Source organism: Sycon ciliatum, chromosome 1 (genome assembly GCF_964019385.1).
Source record: "Sycon ciliatum chromosome 1, ocSycCili1.1, whole genome shotgun sequence".
NCBI lineage: Eukaryota > Metazoa > Porifera > Calcarea > Leucosolenida > Sycettidae > Sycon > Sycon ciliatum.
The window spans coordinates 54,624,880-54,634,879 of record NC_088643.1 but is presented as its reverse complement, the minus strand read 5'-3'; the positions used below and the strand labels follow the sequence as shown (position 1 = coordinate 54,634,879).

The 10,000-nt window shown below is 44.8% G+C and overlaps 1 protein-coding gene across 1 annotated transcript in view; it reads right to left on the bottom strand.

Moving 5' to 3' along the window:
* The window catches only part of LOC135831088 (uncharacterized), a 134,630-nt gene that overhangs the window by 26,128 nt on the left and 98,502 nt on the right, over positions 1-10,000 (bottom strand). Inside the window, exons 112-120 of the mRNA XM_065343344.1 lie at positions 9,854-9,916; positions 9,431-9,511; positions 8,955-9,064; positions 8,566-8,724; positions 8,274-8,388; positions 6,540-6,611; positions 6,242-6,313; positions 5,708-5,782; positions 771-839 (exon numbers count right to left, since the gene is read on the bottom strand). Of these exons, the coding sequence (XP_065199416.1) occupies positions 771-839; positions 5,708-5,782; positions 6,242-6,313; positions 6,540-6,611; positions 8,274-8,388; positions 8,566-8,724; positions 8,955-9,064; positions 9,431-9,511; positions 9,854-9,916 (816 nt within the window). The remainder of the gene's footprint in view (positions 1-770; positions 840-5,707; positions 5,783-6,241; positions 6,314-6,539; positions 6,612-8,273; positions 8,389-8,565; positions 8,725-8,954; positions 9,065-9,430; positions 9,512-9,853; positions 9,917-10,000) is intronic.

Genomic DNA, 10,000 nt, shown 5'->3' with positions numbered 1-10,000 from the left:
TACACAAACTGGCATGTGTACCCGCCATATCATACACAAACTGGCATGTGTACCCGCCATATCATACACAAACTGGCATGTGTACCCGCCATATCATACACAAACTGGCATGTGTACCCGCCATATCATACACAAACTGCCATGTGTACCCGCCATATCATACACAAACTGCCATGTGTACCCGCCATATCATACACAAACTGGCATGTGTACCCGCCATATCATACACAAACTGGCATGTGTACCCGCCATATCATACACAAACTGGCATGTGTACCCGCCATATCATACACAAACTGGCATGTGTACCCGCCATATCATACACAAACTGGCATGTGTACCCGCCATATCATACACAAACTGCCATGTGTACCCGCCATATCATACACAAACTGGCATGTGTACCCGCCATATCATACACAAACTGGCATGTGTACCCGCCACATCATACACAAACTGGCATGTGTACCCACCATATCATACACAAACTATGAAAGGCCATGATACTACCGGACCAATCAAAACCTGCTTCCAGCGGTCCTGTGTAACATGTGTTCCTAGGTGCTCTGATGAGCATCTACTTCGGTGTCGGATGATTGGCCTAATTGCCATGAGACTCAGAGTGACAACGAAAAGTTCCCTTCCATTGTGAACTTGAGTGAGAATTATACTTACAAGGATCCTCCAAATGCAGCAAACTACACTCAATATGAGATATGTAGCAAAACCAACTGAGGACAAAGGATTCAAGCTGCAACCATAGTTCTTACATGTTTCCCAGGTTTGCATTGGCTGTAAACTCAGCTGGCACACTGCTGATAGGGTTGTTTGACAGATACCTAGCAACAGTCAACAATAGCAGCAGCAGCAGCAGCAGCAACAGCGGCGGCAATAACGACGATGATGATGACAAACACACACAATCCAGATGTTGTGTATCCACGTACACCCTACATGCAGTCTCACACGCAGCTCACCAGAGTCAACCAGCCGGCATGGATACATGTAGAGTAAGACCATGATTCAGAGCATGCGCAATGAGTATATACAAATGCATACAGAGTACATAATATATTACATCAGAGTGCATATATAACAATATCCCCCTCGCAAAAAGAGGTAACACCGAAAACAAAACATTTTCATGACAAGGAACAATAGCATAGAACAGACAATGTAATAATGTACCATCGTCTGACGTGCCAATTATCAAAGTTCAATGTTCTATGTGTGGTATGTACTATACAGAGCATTATACTGATATATACAAATGCAACAAGAGAACCACGTACATGCATTCACGATCATCTCAATCAATCCATGCAAATAATATAATAATTACATATCCTACATGTATAAAATGTCTCATCCGTTATACCGAGCTGGTCTTACGACTGACCGACCAGATCGAGTCACCTGCCGGTCAACAGGTACAGCATCAGCTGGGGCTGTAGAAGCTAACGACTGTTGACCCTGCTCATCCTGCGACTGTTGCATGGGCTGCTCTTTCTGCTGTGAAGTCGTCGGCTGTTGAGCCTTCTGAGGCGGCAACTGCTGTGGCACCTGCTGCTGCTGCGGCTGAGGCTGTTGCTGTTGTGGTGACAGTTGTTGTTGCTGCTGCTGCTGCGGCTGGAGTTGTTGCTGCTGCGGCTGGAGTTGTTGCTGCTGTGGTGCAGAACGTGTCTGTTCTGCTAACTGAGAAAGTGGTATTGAACGTGGCCGGAGTTGGTTACGGTGTCGTTTCCAGACCACATCATTTACCTGGACAGAGTAATTCATAGCACTGCAGATAGAGAGAACAACACCAGGGACCCAGGTTGTACCATGGTTTTGAAAACGTAACGCAAACACAGCATCACCCGGTTTGTATTCTGGTAGCAAATGCTGGTTTTGATTGAAAGATTGTGCCTCCGCATTCCGTGTTGTTTTCAAAGCATCATAACGTAGTCGTGGTTGGCGATTAAATAGCATTTCTGCCGGTGATTTACTATTCGCCGTAGGAGTTGACCGAAATGTCATTAGAAATCGTTGTAGTCGTGTATCTAGGTCGTCACCTTCTGTTCCCATTGCTTTCATTTTAGCTTTAAAATGACCGACATATCGCTCAGCGAGACCGTTTGTCTCCGGATGGCCGGGAGCTGAACGAGTGTGTGCGATTCCATTTTTCTGGAGAAACGAGGTAAATTCAGCACTAGTGAACTGGGTCCCATTATCACTAACGATGTGAGTGGGTAGACCGAATGTGGCAAACAAACGTCTCAAAGCTTTGATAGTACCCGTTGATGTGGCATGTGTCATCGGGACAATTTCCAGATATTTCGTATACGCATCGACAATCACCAGAAACATTTTGCCCATGAATGGACCCGCAAAGTCTATGTGCAGACGACGCCATGGACCCGACGGCCATGACCAGGTAGCATAGGATTTACTAGGTTTGCGTGCCTGTTCTTGACACGTAGCGCACATTTTGGTGGTATCTTCAATTTCGTCATCCATCTTTGGCCACCAGAAATATCGACGTGCCATACGTTTCATTCGTACAGCGCCTGTGTGTTCCGAGTGCAATTCACTCAAGAGCATCGCGCGCAAAGCCATGGGGATTACCACTCGTTCATTCCAGAGTAATACATCATTTACAATAGATAGTTCCCAGCGCTTTACAAAGTACGGCTGTAACTCCACCTCTTTCACATGCTCTGGCCAACCATTCAAAGTGTAGTGACGAACACGCTCTAGAACTGGATCATCTCCAGCATTCAATACAACTTGAGCATCAATGAGCTCGTCCTCAATGAAAAGTACACGTGTTTCACCTAGTTCCGGGGTAGAAGGATTTCCAGAAATTGGTTTTCTAGACATGAAATCTGCCAGAACATTTGCCTTTCCCGCAATGTGTTGGATGGTGTAGTCATACGCTGAAAGTAATAACTTCCATTTCTTTAATCTGGAAGAAAGCAGGAACGGAACACCTTCCTGCATGCCGAACAATTTCACCAGAGGTTTGTGATCAGTTTCAAGGACAAATTTCTTTCCCAGGAGATATTGGCGAAATTTGGTTGCACCAAACACAAGAGCGAGTGACTCCCGTTCAATATTTGAATAGTTTCTCTCCGCTTTATTCAACAGACGAGACGCATACGAAATGGGTTGGTAATCACCATTTTCGTTTTTCTGTAAAAGAACCGCACCAAGACCCGTTCCTGATGCGTCGCATTGCAAGACATGCTCCAGACCCGCCGAATAGTGCGCCAAAACCTCCGTGGAACATAAAGCATTCTTTATCGTAAGGAACGCTGTCTGTTCAGAATCTGACCATCTCCAAACAGTATCTTTCTTTAGCAGAGCGTAAAGTGGCGCCATAATCCAATAGTATACCCCCTCGACTTAGGATCAAGCTCTAGCTGGTGGTACGCCTGAGATAAATCAAGCTTCGTAAACTTCTGCCCACCATTCAACTTGGCACGAATTTCGTCTATGGTAGGTAACGGATATTTTTCTAAATCCGAATTAGCATTGATGGTGCGCGAGTAATCAGCACAGATACGTACATTTCCGTCTGGTTTTTGAACCGGAACCGTAGGTGAAGCCCATTTCGAAAATTCAACTTTGCGTATTACACCTTCCTCCTCCAGTTTAGAGAGGCCTTGCTCGTATTTCTCCCGGATTGCAAATGGTACTGAACGAGCCTTCATGTACACAGGTTTTGAATCATTTACACGCAAAGTGACCTGAGTTGAATTTAATTTGCCGACAGTTGACGTGTCAAACAAACTCTCAAATTTCTGAAGCATTTCCTCCTGCAGCTTTGCGCGTATAAGAGCATTATCAATTTCAGACTTCACCGAGAATATTTCCCTCCATTCTAGTTTGAAAAGTGAGAGAAGATCTCTGCCCAACAGAGATGGACCATTTGTATCGACAATGCGCAAAAGAACAGTGTGCTTTTGCCCATTTATTGACACTGGAAATTTCCCTTCACCTAAACAGGGGATGATGGAACCGGAAAACCCAATGAGCTGGACTGATTGAGTTACAAGAGACGACACTGGTGCACCCAATTTCTCGTAATCAGATTTGGTGATGATGGATACAGCACTACCTGTATCGATTTCCATGCAAATTGGTGAACAAACATCATTGATTTCCGCCATTACAGTATACGGAGGGTGTTTTCCACTACCCGATCGAATCTTGTAGATAGGCATATCATCAACATCACAAACAGAAACGATCTCACCTCGATCATCAGGTTCGTCATCCACGTGGTGAATTTCACCTCGTTTCTGCTTGGTGATGCAGGCTCTTTCGAGATGTCCTCGTTTCTTGCAGTATCGACAAGTAGTAGATCGATGAGGACACTTGTCAGCCATATGCAAATCAGATGTACAACGATAACAAACCTTGCCCTTCGTCGACTTTGACCCTTTCTGGTCCTGCGAGTGATTTGGCTTTCTAGATGCACTTGCTGACTTGGATTTACTGGTAGTGGTAGCTCTCATCTTGTTGACTGACTCGGACGGCGTAGATGTTGATCTAGTACTAGTAGTAGTACCTGGAGTAAGCTGCTCAGCAAACATGATGGCGCGCTCCTCCCGTAAAGCGATATCCAGCACATCCTGAAACTTCTTCGTCTTGCTGTCAGGACTAGTCAGAATCGTCCGCTTGATCTCCTGACTGTAGACTCCTGCCATAAATTGATCTTTTAGGGATCTGTCTAAATGCGACCCAAAGTCGCAGGCTACTGCCGCACGTTTCAAACGATTTGCGTAATCTACCAGCTTTTCCGCTGGTCTCTGGTTGCAATCGCGAAATTGAAAAGAAGAAGTCATCGTGGAACGCTCCACTCTGTAATATCCATTCAGTAGGTCACAAATCTGCTCGAAGGTCTTGTCCGATATTGACTCCGGCAGACAGAGGTTCCGCAAAGTGGAGTAGACGTCTTTCGACAGTGAAGAGATTAGATGTGCAATCATCTTCTTACGTACGCGTTCTTTCTCCGATGAGTTTGCACTGGCTGAAACAACACCGATGTCATTTGCGAGAAAATAAAACTCAAGCCGTTCCCGGTACTCCGCAAAGTCCCCGCCAGAAAACTGCTCCAGGGTGGCCTTCCCTGAAGAGGCCATGGTTTACCAAATTCTCGCAAGCACTCAACTAAAAAAATTATCTCAAAACAAAATTTTCATCTTCGTCGCCATTTGTTGTGTATCCACGTACACCCTACATGCAGTCTCACACGCAGCTCACCAGAGTCAACCAGCCGGCATGGATACATGTAGAGTAAGACCATGATTCAGAGCATGCGCAATGAGTATATACAAATGCATACAGAGTACATAATATATTACATCAGAGTGCATATATAACACCAGAGTTGATCATGATGGCCAAAGATCACACGATGTTTTGTATTCTGTATCTGGTCATTTCAATGTTGAAATGAACAGATACTCTCCTCTTGCAGATCCCTCACAAAGTCAACATTCTACTACTTCCAAGTTAGGAGTAAGATACGAGTGGCACTTTGAAAAATTGGGGCTGAGCTCCTTCTAACATGTTTTTTTATTTTTTTTTACTGAATACCACAGTACCATCAGATGGTCATGGTAACGTACAAACATCCTCACACAAGCAGGTTAATGCTGATCATTTCGCCTAGAACACCAATTCATGTGTCAAACGGGCTTTCTCCTACTCAACTTACAGCTGAACACGACTTTGTGGCAACATACGAGGAACCCGCAAAGCTGTCGTGGAAAGTGAGTTGTTGCTAAGATCCCTGGAATGGAGAGCAACGAGAAAGCAATAATAACATGACTGTTGAACATGAACTACTTCTGGCTAGATTAGCTCTTGTGTAATCAATGGTGCTAGTGAAGCTTGTATCAGACCCACGCTGATTTAGCCGCCCACACTAGTAGCAAGTATTACACCGGAGGCAAGGGTAGCTGCAGTTGGACCCCAGGACAGATACCCTGATGCCGTCAATCCTTTTTGTCTACTTCCAAATATCTATTGGTATTGCGAGAACAAGTTTCACAGACCACCCATGCCTGTTTTCCATACCCTTGCACAAAAAAGTGGACTTCCTGCTGCTTCAAAGAACCTAGCAAAGGATCCTCGTGAGTCGTGACCCATGAAAATTAGAACAAAATACATGTTGGAATTTCAGCATTACAGGTCTTGGTTTACACTTCAAAGGATCAACCTTCAAGACCACAGACCATGAAATACTCACAGAAGAATGAGTCGGTCGGATGACGAAAACGTGTCTTGCCCAATTGAAGCAATACTGTTGGCCTGCAAATGCCTAACAACAGAAAAGGATACAAACACTACCCTTCAAACTCAATGCTCGTTCCTTACAATATTTTTTTCAATTTGATTTTTTTAGTTTGCTCTGCATTTACAATGGTTTCCCAGGTTTCAATTCCATTGGTTGTTCTGCAGCACTGGTTGACCTTATAGTTAACTCTAAATGAAATCCATGCCGGTATTAAAACAGTAGCGCTCAACACAACTCCCAACATCCTTACAGAACTATGAGATACTTCAGTCCAGCAAAGTCAGTGTTGTTCAGCGACATCAGCAGGTTGCCTTGCAGTAATCTACCAGAAGCAGCACAGGGCAAACACACAAACAACATTCAAGATGATGAATATCAATACTATGTGATACATGGACCAAGTATGTATGAGAGACCATTTACACATTTCTTCACCCTTACACCTTCAGTAGGCAAACCATGGCAAAATGTTGGGCAAGTAAAGAGGCTTACTTCTGCCTTCAATGCATTTTATTTCACACAGGGAATAATTTAACCGGTATCGCATCGCAGTTTGCTACGCAATCCTTGCGAGGTGCGAAGCAACTTAAGATACGTGTCGCAGAAAACCGCGATGCATGTTGAGTTTTCACTGTATCCTATGAAGCAAAGTGTACATGCCAGGTGTGTCTCTTAGGGATGGAATAGATGCACTAAGCTTCGAAACGGTGCTGAGCTAAGCATATGGGCACCATGCTAGATTTGCAACTAAGGTGTTACAGTGTACTTGTGGTCTGAGCTTGCACTCTGATCAGCTCTCCAAAAGGCCAATGTTGTCAAGTGTTGAAAAAAATTGCTATGCAACATTTTCGAATTGCTATTCAAGTTTGATTTCGTGTAGGAGAATTGCTATGCAAAATATTGAAAGTAAATTTTTCCCTGTCACAGTTGGCAAAGGGTTAACATTGCGCGAAATCGCGCATCTATGAGCGACATCCACATAAACTGCTGGGACCCTGGTTGTGTACTCGAATCTCATTCTGAGCACCCTTTTTCTTCCTTTTTTCAGCCGTTTTTTTGCAAAAGTCCTCGAGCTCGATTTTTTTGATCGATCGTTCTTCAAGGAAAGACGAGTGGACAATCGATCAACAGGGCCGAGGACGAATGCGTCTGGTTGGAGTTCTTGCGTGGCACAGGATGACCAGACACACATATAGATACATTGCGACGATCTAATCTGCACAGTGTTTCCTAATACCGCACGCACGACGGTAAGTACAATTCATGTGATTTCAAATTGTTTGTGATCTACAACGTCGCAAGCAGGACGGAAATACAGCAACAGCACGACAACCGTTATACCAGGCAGTAACCAACAGTCACCTCCATCACATTCTCCAGATCAGAAGGCAAGTGAGGCAGTGAACATGAAGAAATAAAGTATGAAAGAATGAAAAGTGAATAATTCAAAAATCTCAGAAACGTTGAACGTAAAAAACACTGAGAACAAGGAAAGTGACTTACTTCGATGGCGAAAGACAAAGCGAATGTTCCTCGTATGGACCTGGCTCTTGCGGAATCAGCCACACTGTGGAACCATGTGTTTGATTCTACAAGGGATGGCTACCTGCTCCTCACCAACCAGCCTCCACGACGGTGGTAAAGTCGCCAAAAATACGAAAGTTGAACATTTTGTGCATGCATGCAATAGAAAATTTGTGCTGAGTATGTCGAGTGGCCATTCGAACAGGACAAAGCCGTTGCGCAAGCTGTGACCCTGAAATTTCGTCCATTGGTAGCGAGGGTAACCCTGAGCTGGAAAGTGCAAGGGATGGCATGCTACACTCCCCCGCATACGCTTGACAGCACGATTTGAGGCGTGGAGTAGTAATATACCAGTATCTTACTACCCCCTGATACCTGATGCATGGACGTCGTCATCTTCATCCCGCAGATCGAAAATGTACAGGTGTCGCGTGATTTCGCGCAATGCGTTGGTACTTACAAAAATTCAGTGTATATGCTGATCTCCTTCGGTACAGATGACAATGCTCTCCAGCTGCAGTTTGTCTGCACAAATGCAGAGGCGACTGCTGTGCACTCGCACTTACTAGGACATTCTGGGAGTCAACACCAACATGGAGGGCAAAAACGAGAATAGAACAGGGCAGGCACAGCTTGACTCATACTTGCATCTATGGAGGCACTGCTTGATTAGAGTACACACTCAGATACAAGACACACTTCTCAGCCATAACATGCAATAGTTATGCAAACCAACTTGAGAACCTGCTTACCATTTCGGACATCCAACGAGCAATTGTCCAGTGCAAAGTAGGGCTGGCAAAGGCATTGCCCAGTCCGCGGAACACATGATTGTGTGTTTGACGTCACACACTGGCATGGCAATGAACAGTCACGACCATACAAGTAAGTCCCTCCCAGCAGTGAGCAGCCTGTGAAGAAAAGAGAGGGAATACAAGGGAGAGGTCAGGCCAATTGCAGAGCGAACAGTTTTGTGTCAAGGAAACAAGAGGAAAGAGAGACGGAAATCAGGCAGCGGAGCAACGAAAAACAGGTTACTTCATGTCATTGTCAGTGATTTACTGTATGCGGATACTGTGTGTATGTGTGTGTGCGTGTGTTTTGGCGCGGGGAGGGGAGGGGGGGGGGGGGGGTGACATACCACAAGCATCCGCTTCTGCCGGATAGGTACTGTTTACATCCAATTTCCAGGTCACGTTGTTCGCCCATTGCTGAAGGCAAGGGCAGTTGAAGAAGTTATTCTTACAGAACCTGTGCACAGTGAAAAAGCCACACTTGCAAGATATTGTAGTGCTACTACAACAGACAACGTGAACAGGCGAAAAAGTTTGAGAAAAAGTTCAACTTCTCTCCACCCCTAGACACCACACACTCACACAGCCTCTCCACACCTAGACACCACTGTCATTCCTATCCAGTCGTCGCAACTATGGAGGGAAATCCTCCTCCAGTTAAAGAACATGCCAGAAAATTTGAAGCCCGGTCCATCACGCTGCCATACTATAAACTAGTCCCTAAATTTGGGGAGGGACAGTTGACTGCACCAAACATTGAATACTATGCAATGGATACTATGCAATGAATACTATGCAATGGATAGTCAAGCCGATCACTTACAGTCCTAAAGATGTCAAGTTTACTGCCGAGCGTAGAAATTGGGTGTGATTGAAGCCAATCAGTTCGTTACTGCTGATATTCCTGCACAGCAGAGCACAGTTAGCAGGATAGGATAATAGTGAATTACTGTCGGCAGCTCAGGAACTTCACGCACCCAGTCAACTATGAACCAGTGTGGTACTATTTCTAAATGCATGCCAGAAAGGCATGCCTTAACGTATACCTTGTGTAGGTGTTACCTACATCTTGCTGATCCTGACAAAAAAAGCAGTGCATTATTTTGCTGTTGATCAACTGCCATGGCCACCATCACTAGCACCGGCAAAGCACACCAGGATCAGGACAAGCACCAGCAAAACCATATAGGATTTCGAGTGGGTGAGAAAGTGCCTCCTCGCTACACCCATGCACAAATTCACTTACAAGACTTGGAGGCTAGATGCTTCTTTCAGCACTAGATTGGTGATATTGTTATTCTGAAGATATCTGAAAAATCAAAGCACGCCATAAGAAGATGATTTGTTTCCTTGCTGAATTTCACTCACTTTGAGTAAAAGGGAGTCTCATTCA